The 13,279-nt window shown below is 36.2% G+C and overlaps 1 protein-coding gene across 4 annotated transcripts in view; it reads right to left on the bottom strand.

Annotated features, from left to right (window-relative positions):
• The window catches only part of MMS22L (MMS22 like, DNA repair protein), a 92,700-nt gene that overhangs the window by 72,653 nt on the left and 6,768 nt on the right, over nt 1-13,279 (bottom strand). For all 4 annotated transcript variants that reach the window (XM_056343858.1, XM_056343861.1, XM_056343860.1 and 1 more), the window contains 7 exons: nt 12,549-12,601; nt 9,492-9,579; nt 9,218-9,395; nt 8,079-8,172; nt 6,018-6,148; nt 2,625-2,738; nt 684-863 (listed from right to left, as the gene is read on the bottom strand). In XM_056343858.1, coding sequence (XP_056199833.1) covers nt 684-863; nt 2,625-2,738; nt 6,018-6,148; nt 8,079-8,172; nt 9,218-9,395; nt 9,492-9,579; nt 12,549-12,601 — 838 coding nt within the window. The remainder of the gene's footprint in view (nt 1-683; nt 864-2,624; nt 2,739-6,017; nt 6,149-8,078; nt 8,173-9,217; nt 9,396-9,491; nt 9,580-12,548; nt 12,602-13,279) is intronic.

Raw genomic sequence — 13,279 nt, 5'->3', positions numbered from 1 at the left:
TAGGAAAATCTAAGGCCATCTTCTAAATGTCAATGCCTTGTTACCTATTGCCAGAACTTCCAAAACTAAAGCTCAAATTCAACCGTTATTAGACAGACAGGCATTGGTACCACACCGATGAAATGGTATTCAAGAAAATGAAGCTGTATAAACAAATACTTATGTACCTCATCATGCCATTGCTGTGATGCAAAGGGAATGCAATGAGATTGAAATATAGCCACAGCAGAGCTACCACTTTTAGAAAAAAAAAAAAGTGACATTAACAATTACACAGTCAATGTTTGAGGTTTATATTTCATACGGTACAATTTAATGTGTTCAGTTCCTAAAACAACAAACCCAGTGAAGCATTTTTGCTGCAGGCAGACAGTCTTAAAACATATGCTACATCATTAAATATATGTGCTACTATCTAGTTGGGATATTTCAAATTTCCTTAATACACAAATCTACTTAATACAACAGGTATAAAACATGCATACATCAGGGGCTCCTGGAATGTTTACTGACCTGTACAAAGCACACCTTAACACCACCAACCTTAAAGGACCTTTTTTTAAGGAGTGTGAAAACTCCTGTATTATAATATTAATTGTTTTCTGTCAACAAAAACAACACAGCAAAGTTAGAAATCTAAATAAATTATAACTTTTAGGTACTTAGAAAAAAAGCATACCCACCTTTTCATCTAGATTTCCATTACGATCAAACTGGTAGAGTGATGCCAGATGACTAATAATCCACCAGCTAAAACTCAATGGATCTTTACACTGAATTGTTTCAAAAACAGACATCCTTTTAGAACTACTTGGCCTTTCAAAGGTATTCTTTAGAGTTTTGTTCACCAAGCTCCAGAAACACTGTAGAAAATGCAAAAGTAAATTTGAACTGTGTTGAATAACAAAGCCTATGTTAACAATTTTCTCTACGATACTGTCCTGTTAGTTAATTTGCTTTTACATAGAACAAGAAAACTGACAGTCATCTCCATATTACCAGAGAAAACCTGGAGCTACTTTATGTCCTTTCTCAAACGCCAGTAGAAAGTAATATGAAAGGACAAGCTTTGCTTACGAGGAAGAACATGGTGTGACATTTCACAGGCAAAATTACAAGCTGATGGAATGATGATATGCAGATGGGATGGTGCACTCACATGAGAGAGTTTCAAGTTCTTTAATAAAGACTTTTTATAACACATTTTTGAAAAACTTTTAGTGCCAGACTAGCCTCAACAAAAAAAAGTAGTAGTAGATGGTAGAGAATCAGTCTGAAAGACAGCAAACTGAGGCTGAAATTCCCTGTTTTGTTCCAAATCTGTTCCAGCACTGACAAACTGATTAATTCTCTTTGGCTCAGATCCCTGTCTATACCATAACACTACTTCTTACAGCCTGTGCCTATCCTCCCTAACTATACAGAAACTCTCTGGGACTTCTTTGCACTTCTATCTCACTCACCTTAGCTGAGCTCTGATCCTAATTTATGCTTCAAAATGCTAGTGCAAATACTTAACAATAATAAATTTTCACTTGGGTTGCCCACCTTTACATCTCATATCATTAATGAGTAAATAGCTATCAATACAAACACTCTACTGTGAAGTACTTGATTCTATAAAAAGTGAACAGTACTCATTGTGCAAATGGCAACTTCATTTTTTATAAAAATTATTTCAGAAAACTTTCAAAGGATGTTGACGCTTCTTCATATTAATTCAGAGAAACATCAGCTCAATTCCAACCACAAGTCAAGAAAGAAAAAGCAAAATACCAGAAAACATTAGCAAAGGAAAAGAACTACATAGAAAAAACATCATTATGCAATGTACAAAATCATGTGGCCACCTAATCTATACTTGGAATACTTAATGCAATCCTGGTACTCTACCATTCAAAATAGGATGTAGTAGTATGGAAAAAGGTTCAAAGAAGGGTGACAAAGATGACCACAGGTAGAGAATGCACCTGTAAAAAGAATGACTGAATATAGTAAGACTCTTCAGCCTAGAAAAGGCAGAAAAAACCTGAAGATACATATAAAGTCATATTGGTCTAAGGAAGAAGATCAACTAGTGATTGGCTCTTCCAATAAAAGTATAAGAGGGCATCAAAAGAAGTCAGCAACTACAAGATTCAAAAACAAAAAACAGGTTGTTCTTGTACAGGTAGTTTAAGTATGGGTATCAAAGACAGAAACATGGGCTAGATGGATCACTGGTCTGACTGTACCTGTGTTTCTAATGCCTGGAGATGAATCGTTGCATGACATCACACAAAAATTGCAAATAATATATTTTTTTTTTAAATGGATAAAGATGGTTTCTCTTGTTCTACCAGAAAACTTTCACAGCCTGTTCCTTTCCTTTGCTTTTCTTAGCACAAGGAGCACTACTTATCAGTGCCCTAGGTCATAACCAAACAGTACACTGCAAAGAGTCAGGACCTGATGCACATTCAAGACGGCAGCCTAAAGCATCACAGTTAGCAGCATAAAGCAAATATGAAGTTCAGTTCTATCATCAGAGATGTGAAGTAGTGCATTCATGGCGATCTAGGAACATTTGGCAACTATACTGCATATGTAACATGCATGCATATATAACAGTATTCTTCCACTACCTCTGTGTGAGGGCCCTTATTTCTGTGGTCCAGCAGCTGAATAAGTAGAATCCATAATTCTTTAACGCAGGTACAGGGATAATGGTGACTAGTAAGAGCCTCAGAAGGTCTCACCTGAAAGAGAATATGCAATACAATTATTCAAAGTGTTATTTTTTAAATTGCATTTTATGTACAAGTATTTCCTCTGGTTTTGGCTGTTCGGGTTTTTTTGCAGTTAAATATAGCTACAATTACATGCTGAAAGTGCATTATTTCATTAACATCCAAAATATCTCTCTCATACTATAAAGACTGTTTCCTAATTCTGCATAAGTTACAAGTTGTGTTATTTCTTAGTTTCTTCTGAGCCACTTTCAAACATTATTTAATCAAATGAAAATGGGATTCTGAGGCCTAAATGAAAAGGAATTGCAATAAATACTGATTCACTGTCTGACAGTAAGGAAAAGAGAAAATGACTGATTACATTTTCTTGATGTTCTTGGGAAGACAAGAAAAAGATTTCAAATGATTTAATAGCTATTATTGTTGTTATTTTTAACTGAAAAATCCTTAATGACTAGGCATAATGCTAGAAGAATATGTTTTTGTTGGCATGAGGATGTTAATGTTCCCACAACATTTCACAAAATCTGCTTTTCGGTAAATTTACTGCAAGGCATTCTTTTAATATGCAGAAAACAGCATCTTTCAAGTCACATACGTTATTTGATTACTATTCCATATTTAACAAAATTCACTCAGACTGATGCATTTCAAATAGTTTTCTTGTGATTCATCTTTCAGTTTTACATTTCCTGAATTGTGAAACAAAATAAGCAAAACAGCAAAAGGAAGTGCTAAATACATAAACATTCTCTGTAAGCTTTAATGTTTAAGACCTATTAGTACTGTACTTGAAATAATCATAGTATAGACAAAACTTAATTTACTCTTAGGACCTATGAATGCACTGAACTGTACTCAGAGGTGGTAAAAATGGTGAGAAAAGCTTTGCTTAACTAGCATAATTCAGCACATTTATATCAGAAGGACACAATGGTAGAAATGTAGAAAGAGAAGCAGCAAGATAAAGCGGCTCATACTCAATTTATTCCTAAAGAATTAGTAGCACAAGTTTGAATAAATCAGCTTACACCCCTCTAAAGCAAACAGAGGGGAACAGGCACCCAGAGAGACTAATTCATCTTACTCACTGCAGGAAAGAGAACAGTTGCTATCCTTCCCTGACAAGAAAAAGAACTGGGATGACTAGTTTAGCCAACTGACTCCTAGACACCTAGATCTGATGAGATGAATCCTGTACTTTTATATCCTCATGCTCTTCCTGCTCCATTCATGCACAAATATTCTCAAATCACACTGGTACTTCAAATCACTTCTGAATTTGGAAACCTAATGGTGTAAATTAAAAATTAAATCAAAATACGCAATGCCAGTGACAGCAGTAGTAGTATTGAAGAGACATTACAGAAATAGGAGTGAATGACTAAAAAACACAGTAACAGTTAGAAGAAGAAGTGTATCACCAATAGTTTCAAATCTGTGTAACACTCTGTACGGATACAGACTTTACCTTTAGAATAATACAACTGCTGTTTTCACACAGCTCCTAATCAGGTTTAAATACCAACCACTTACTTAGAAGTACTAACTTATACGTATTTGTAAGTGTGACACACAATTTTTTTTTTCTCTCTGTATAAGAACACTGCAACATCCTGAGTTCAGTCTCTTGGTAAGAGTGGTTGTAACTTCAAATTGTGGCTACTGTTTAGACAACAGAGCTCTGGTGTCAGAGATGTGGCTTCTGAAAATAGGAAGAAGATATCCAAGGATATATATTTCTCCACCAAACGTATCTCAGAGCACAATGGGCTCACTACACAATCCACTCAGTACACGATCCAAGTCAAGTGTCTTGATGCCAGAGCTGCCCAAGAAACAGATCTGAAAATATGAGTCTGGAGGATTAAAGTTTATGTCTCTTCTTCCAAGGATAGCCACAAATGTTAAGAGTTGCACTTCTCAATAATCACAGCCAAAATCTTAATAACATGCTTTAGTGATGAGCTGGCAGTGTCATCTATTATGTGTATCAGTTGTGTTTTCAACAGTTTTGAGGGATGCTACTTCCACTACTGGATTATAGCAATGAATATACACTAGAGGAGGCACCATCTGAAGAGACGTTATCCAGCTGAAGTGCAAGCTCCACTTCAGAAATGAATCTCAAATAGAACTAGTTCAAGCTGTGCGGCCCAAGCCTAGGGAAAGCTGAAGAAAAAGTGGTGGTAAAACAATCTTCTCTTTGTAATATGTCTCTGTGGAAGTAGGGTGAATCTGTCATTTTAACATCTGACAGTTCAAAGCCTATTATCAAGCACAATGGTCAACAGATACTATGTGAATCTTCCTTTAACAAAATCCCTTTAACTCTCATCTATTTGCCTTTTGATGGGGGAGGAGGTTGCAGTATTATCTGATAATTTAATAGATCAAAACTGACTTTTAAAAGGTAACAGAGGACTGTATGGAAGGATCATTTAAAAGAAGTTATCAAATGCTAGTACAGTCATTCCCCCTGGCCCCAGCAATAGAGATATGAAAGAAGGGGGACTCCATTTTTCATGTCTCTGTACTAGGAAAACACATATTATACAGTGGTCACTGCTACTTTTTCTGAGAATTCAGTCCTGCACTCGTGGATCACACATGCCGATCTAAAGCAGGTTTCACAATGACACAGCCAAAGAAGATTACACAGCTCTTTTACTAGCTGCTATATGATGCTGTTATGACTTTCTAGCTTTGGAGGGCTCAAAACAAAGTGAGAAAAACACTGCAGCTGTAGAAGAAAAGAAAAAAGAAAAGAGGACAAGTTTTCCCTTGACAAATGTAGAACTGCTGTACCAGAAATATGAGGTTGTGGAAATAGGAACAGTGCAACAATCAACTGAATATGACATTCTGTAAATGTCCAGTTAGCTTACTGCCAGGATTACAGTTACTCTCTTTTTGTTCCTGTTGAAGAGAGTATGAAAAGATTATTTTTTTTTTTGTATCTATAGTTCTAAACCTTTTAGACCGTGCCATGTTTGGCATTAAACCTGGAACACTGAACTTAGGAAATGTGGCATTCACTTCTGCTCTGTACACAGTGCATTTCAATATTACTCTCTCATTCAACTGCCAGATGGTCATGAATAAATATAACACAATTTTAGCTCCTAACAAATAACACTTTTTAAAACATGGAGATACAAACCACACATAACATTTAAAACTTCGTAGTAAGAAGTCATCTATGCACTGGTGCAGTATCTAATTCATATGGTTCCCAATACACAGCACCTAACTGCCTGTGTCCTATATAAAGAAAAAAGTTACCTTTATAAACTTGTTGATGGATAAGCTTATTAAATCAGATATGAGATTTCCACAGTGTGCTTCAAATAAACTGACACTTGTTAAATTCTCTCCAGTTAGATTTATGAAATGGTTAGCATATACAACTTGTCCTAAAAAAGAAAAGAAAATTAGACCTATTTAGTCCTGGATTTGTCTGTAGGAATACAAGACAGTAATTTCTATTCTATTCTATGTATTTTAGAACTGTTTGTTGAGCTGTATGCAATTGTAATTTACAGACTCATTTGGGAAAGTTCATGCACCCTTTATTATTATACTGAAGTCTGGTATTATTCTGGTTGACAGTAAAATAGTTTGGCACTTCACAGGCTTTTATTGGCACAGTTTTTGCAGTGGAATAAAGATTTATTTATCTGCAAGTTCCTCTTTATCACATGCCAGTGCGCATGTTCTGAAATCATGACACGTTTTGCAGATAGGCAACTTGATGACAAACAATTCTGGAGAGGTCTAACACTTTCCTTTGTATGTGTTGATGTAAAAAGCTGGCATGATCATATTCCAACTTGAGCATTTGTAGACATTAAGACAGATAAAATGGTGAAGTTAAGAGGCTGTAAGATCTTATCCTACAAGCTTTTCAACAGTACAACTCCCTTGACATCAGTGGAACAGAAGATATGTAGAACGAGCCTGTATTTTATTCTTGGAAATGCAGGGTGAAGCCCTGAACCCATTTATCCTGCCACTGGTCTCACCAGTGTGAAGTTTCTACTCGGCATACTTTACAGAACGACACGAGATCCTAAGAAATTCTACAAGGCACATAAGAATACAAGACAAAATAATATACACAGAGATACAAAGCAAGAGCTTTCCTCCTATAAAAATGGATTACTGCATTATTACTCAGAACTTTACCTAAAATAAATATAGAATTCTGGACAATAAATTGCCTCCAACAGTTTTCTCATCCTTTCTTCAAAAGGCTCCAAAAAGGAAAACAGGTTATCCCACAATGGATCATAGAAGAAACTTAGAATTATAGAACAGCCAACCCACACATTATCCAGTAGCAATGATATACAGAAACAGTGAAGATGCATTAACCTGAGGGAATCGGTGTTGTGACAGCACTTGGAGCAGGTGAAAGTTAATCCAAGAGTTTAGACACAGTACCAGTTACCCAGGCTAAATATGCAGTGCATTCTTTCTAGACCTCTATGTTATTCCAACTGTTGGAATTCCTACATGGAACTTATATTGATAATTTATAATAACAGGGTGGGGATGGTGAATGTTTGGTTGTGGAGACACCATTATTATAGAAGAAAATACATTTTTGTGATTTATTTTGCTAGTGTGGACATGAACAACAGATACAATTCTCACAAAGCAAATTAAGTTCTTTTCTGTATTCTAACAATTCTTCCTCAGCAAACTGATCTACTTAGAAGTTGGGTTCTTCAGCTGCCTTCTATGACCTTTTTTATCTTAGTCTTATCAATCTACTTTTTGCCCTTTCAAAGTCTTTAAAAAAAAAAAAAAAGAGAGAGAGAAAAAAGGTATTGCCTTGCCCTTTTCTTGCTGTACTTTTACAAGCTCCTCGGACTGAGGCTTCTTTTGCCCAGTATTGCACATGGGTAACCATACAAATTCTCCACTCTAAGATTCTTAATCCTGGTCCATCCTTGGATACTTTTCCTACATTGTATTCATCAAACTGCTGTTCACTATTATGTATCCTGGATCTCTGCAAATGCATTTTCATTTGCAATGTCAAAAAGTGCATTGTTTTTAAACATGTAATACGCTGTAAACATCAATTGAGAACAAACTTTGTAATCCTGGTCAGGTTTTGATAGAACAAATTCCTAATACTATTTCATTTAATTTGAGCCACACAAAGATTCAAAGAACCAGCCACCACATTTCACTTTACCCCATTAAATATAGCCATGCTTAAAAGCTACTAAAAGTAGTAAATGATTCTGGACAAATTAAGATGAGAAGTCTAGGCAAGTCATATATACAAGAATAAGTTCCAAGGGAAAAAAAAAAAAAACTTTGCACACTTACTCATCATTTTTTCACCTAGTACATGAAGAACTTCCAGTACTAGCCACTTAATATCCAAGTGGAGGTGTAGAAAATGCCATGATGGGGGAAAGACCTGCGATTAGAAATGCACACACTTATTTATATTTAACATTTCTTCAGCAAATCCTGGATACTGTACTAAGACACATGAAGATGGGCGTACATTTTGCCCAACAGTGAGCATTATGGACATCTATGATCAAATGCACTGTAACATACCAACATTCCATTCATTTAAAGAAGAAAAAAAGAAACAAAAAACCTTCATGACAATTAATTCTGTCTGTAGAAGATGTTCGTGAAGTCTTTAATCTGATTTAAACTACAATTTAAACACAATGCATTGATTAAACTTGACAGACAACAGCACCCTTAGTTATCCTTTCCAGAGAAGTATTAGGTCGCACACAAACTACTAAAATGCACTCAAAGTAATTCCAGCATTTCAAAATTCTCTTCCTTGAAGTTTACTTGAGCTGATGAAAGAAATCGTAATTTCAACAGTGGCCCTACTGACAACCCAAGCAATCAGAAAAAATCAAAATGCTGCTTCTCAGTGGATCATTCCTCTCCAGATACTAGTTTATGCGATCCAAGACTGAAATTCCTTCTTTCTTTCTTAACTATTTGAAAGCATTAGTTATTATATGTATGCACAAATCTTAATGGTGTATACTTCACTGGAGTTTAATGTTGCCACGCCTACTTCCATGTCTGCCCTTTTCTTCTTTATATGCATGATGTTTTCCTATGTTGAATCAGATTTCAGAATGTATTTTTATAAAGTGCCCCTCCTACTGGGAAAGGTCAGAAATGTTAACCATTAGTAAGCCTACTTATCTACCTGAAATTGTTATTATCATTTGTATAGTGTAGGGAGAATTCTAAAAGCTATAAAACATAAAAATTAATAGATAAATAAAAACAACAACAGAAAATCCAGGTCTCATTTGTTGTATTTGCCAATTATGGGATGGCACTTATAAAGGGGAAAAAAAGCAGAATATAAAGTGTAAATTCAATTCCAGCCTGAAGAAAGATTAATTCTTATTCAGCCAAAATTTATCAAGTTGAATACGTACACAAAAAAAATTATTAAAATTATCAAAGACATCAACCTTTGCCTGATGTTGAATAGTAAATGCTGCCAGGACAGTACTAGGGAGTTCACAAAGGTGACCAATGTGCATGGTTAAAGCATGAAGCTCCTCCACCAACACTGATGGTAACTGTGCTTCTAGTTCTTCATATGGATGGAGCATTCCATTGTTTTCCAATTTAGGGGGTTCCAGATACCTGAACACACATACAAAGACACATAATCAGAAAACATATAAGAAGCAGCTGCACAAAGCTCAGTACATCAGTTAGTAAACTGTGTGCAAATCTCACCTGAAGATGAAAACTTTCACATAATGCAAAAACTCAACACATTGGTGCCTGATGCTCTCTGCTTCAGAGTGCAAATTTGCAGCTTGACCTGGAGTAAAAGAGATAAATAGCTTAAAGCAGATGTGCCCACACTGTGACTCATTTAAGACATGCATTCTCCACAGAAATTAAACCAGACCACTGGAAAGCCACTCTCTTTTCTGAGGACAGCTTGGGAGGCAGCTGGTGGTAAACATGCACTTGTAAATGTCATTGCATTTGCATGCAATGTAAATGCCAGAGGGATCCATTCTTCATCTTATCCTCTCAGGCTCATACCCAGATACAGAGGGAAAAGAAGGATTCCAGCCCCTCAAGAAAGGTGGCAGAGGCAAGCAAGCAGTGCTAGAAGAATTCATTCAGCCCTACTGCCCTGCTTCCTGTCTGCTTCCAAGACACCTTCAAAAAAGGTATGTCTGAAAAATTCTCAGCATCCTTTTTATTGGGGGACTTAAGCAGGTGGACTTATTTGGAAACATGCTTTGTAACTTCTCTTCCTAGGAAGCATCACATTGTTGCACAGTGCCTTAAGATGTGTAATGCTAAGAGCCATCCATGTACAATCCTGTAGCCTGCCTTTCCCTTGCAGCTCTGTACCCTTTCAGCCAGTTATTGTGGCTACGTCTCCTTTCCTTTGCCCTCTGAAGCTGTTGTTCTCATGGTGTTATCCTCCTTGTCTTGCACCTGCAAGCTCAAACACCATCGTTACAGCAGATTCATTGGAATCGTTTGCCATTGGTGTGAGAATCACTCTTTATTTATTCCTGCACCTTGCCTTGTAGCTTTCAGTTTATATTACAGAAAGATGAAACTTTGTGCATAACCAAGCAGATACAGTCATTTAAATACCCAGTAACTACTGCCCAACAATATATATACAGAAAAGCATAGCAACCAGTCAGCCTGCAACACTTGTACCTGATTAAGCACATGCTAATCATTAAGAGCATCATAAATGGGAACAGCAAATGAGAATTTTGAGCAAGCCCCAGTGAAAGCGTATTGCGCTAGAGCCGATCTGTGGCAAAAACTCTTTGTCACCTACTACTGCTCGTCCAGGGAAAGGCAATCACCTTTGCTCCTCTCCCCAGCTGACCACCGGGGATTCTTCCCTTTCCTTTTTCTTGCTCTCCCCTCCCTCTTTGCTTCCCCCCATCCCCTCCAAGTAATCTTGAGGTTCATATATACCACTTGTTATGGATGCCACAAATAAATTTGTGCGTATAAGCCTACCTCAATATCTTCTGAACACCACCACTCACTGAGTGAAGCAAATCAACTGGTACAACTACCATAATATTCTAGCGTACAGCCTACCCCCACGACAGAAGCAGCCATGGGTTCTGCCATGCTAATGAATCATAAGTTTCAGAGGCTCAGATCACTCTGCTGAAAAGGAATTCTTTATACATATTACAGCTGCTTTGTAGCAACAACAAATATTTTATCCTAAGTTCTCAGAAGTTCTGTTTAAGCAAAATTTTAATTACAGTGTTTCACTACAAAATCTGTTGCATAATGTCATAAATCATTGAGCAATAAAGTAAGTGGAACAAAACAGGAACAGCAGAGTGTTAAGAACAGATCAGGCATTTTCAAAAAAGACAAAATAACACAGAGCATAAGACAAGATTTTATACAGCTTCCACATTACAGTCTCAGTACCAAGGTTCCAAAGCTCATTAAAACTGATAGGAAATTGAATTAAATGTACAAAATTTATAACTGTATGAACATATATCCACAACAAAGATTTACTGAGCTAAAACTCCGAACAGTGACAATAGCTCATTTATCTAAGACATCATAATACCTAACATCACACTGCCTGATCATTTTGAGTATTCTAATACTCATGACAGTCCTCTGCTACTAGCCTGGTTGTATAAAGGGCGACTTCAGTCCCCTACATGTCAGTGACTTGCTCTAAATCACAAAGAAAGCCTGATGGAAAGCATAAAATCCAACAGTTATTTTACTAACTTATTTGACAAGAGGAAGAACAGGATTCAGAGAACAGAATCAAACAGATGCTTAAATTTAAGGGAAAAAGAACTACAGAAAAGTTTCGTGGTGTCCAGCTACCATATAAATAAAAGTTCAAATGTAATCGAATAAAGTTGAATAAAGGCTATTTCCATTTGTGTATTAAATGTCAGCAAAATCAGACTTTAAAGATACAATCAACAACAATGTATGAAAAAAACTTGATAAATTCATACCAACGATTTAAATGGGAGAGCATGACATTACCAAACCAAAATAATGTGTAAAAATATTCACTTGTACTCTTAGAACACTAGCAATGTATCTGTAATGAGAAGATACTAAGGACAGTTTATTTCTGAGTAATTACTGAACTTCTCAACTTGCTAAGTAATTCAGCCTTCAAACTTACAAGCAGCCCAAGGCTGCAATAATCCTTCAGAAACATACTGCTTCTCATGTCTTAGTATTTAATTGAAACAAAGTGTTCTGTAGTAATCCCATTATATTGATCCTGCTGCAAAGATAAATTGTTTGTAAATAACACTAAATTAAGCAAATAACTAACTTGGTTATACGTAAGCCAAGAGAACTCTGAAAAAAGCCCCAACCCACTACCTTTGTAACTACAATAGTTATTGGGAGTTTTGATGCAACTTTGCCTTTTCAATTAAATGAGTTCACAGTTTTGCCTTAGGGGTGACATCATAGCTCAAGTCAAATTAAAACTGCCCACTCAGGTCAGTAAGGTCTGGATTGCCCAGTGCACCTACTATACAGGCAGATCTGGTTCCAAATTGACTCACAACATTTCCACTATCTTTCCACACTACTTTATATCCATCTCTTGGTTGCCTGTACTTGGACCCTTACTGCAGGTTTACACTGGTTATACACTGTTCTGTGGCACACTCCATGCCATAAGCCCTCGGTCAAGATTCAAAGCACAAGTGTGATCTGTGACAATATACTTTATAATAAAAAAGTAGTCAGATACCTGTCCCCATGTCAAATTAAATGTGTTAAACTTACCAAAATCAGATGAACTCATTTTTACTAGGTTTTCCAGTCTGTCTATCTGTTGCCTAATTAAAAGAATACAAAGGTTTATGGTATTTATATAGGTTAAAGCTGTTTAAAAGTAAAAACTACATTTCAGTAAGATCCAAATAGAACAGAGGTGAGAGGTATTTCTTCCTTTGTATTTCTGAAAAAGCTTACAGAAATGTAACTTACGAAATAATAATAGTGGAAAGCAACAGACACATCCAATTGTGAAAGGATTAAAATGGACAGAGTTTTTGCTTGTTTTTACAACATTAAACACAGTAACAAATACAAAATTAACTAAATATGAGGGAAGGAAAAAGCAACCACACACACAAAAACCCCAAAAGCAATTCCTTGTAAGTGATCTTTCCACAAGCATTAATCAACTTCGTATTTGACCACAGAATAAAACTCAAAAGTTAGCCCTCATGGCATATGCTCAGTATACACTGAATTAATTCACCTGTGTATGAACACTAGTAAATTGTTTCCACAGCTTTTCCCACTTCCTCTTTAGGGTGGTCTGCTGCTTAACTTGAGCACAAAAGATAAAAAGCAACAAATATTGTAGAATAAAAGGAGGAAGTGTCTCTAGAAAAGTTAAAACTCAGTTCAGTTTTGGAGGGGAGAGAGCATTTTTAAAGAAGCTGCTAATTACCACTGCAAATGAAAATTTAAGAAAGCTGTAACATAGGTAAGCACTCAGCCATATT

The sequence above is a fragment of the Falco biarmicus genome, chromosome 6, assembly GCF_023638135.1.
Source record: "Falco biarmicus isolate bFalBia1 chromosome 6, bFalBia1.pri, whole genome shotgun sequence".
NCBI lineage: Eukaryota > Metazoa > Chordata > Aves > Falconiformes > Falconidae > Falco > Falco biarmicus.
Note: the sequence above shows the minus strand (reverse complement) of the source record. Positions and strands in the feature narration are given on the sequence as shown.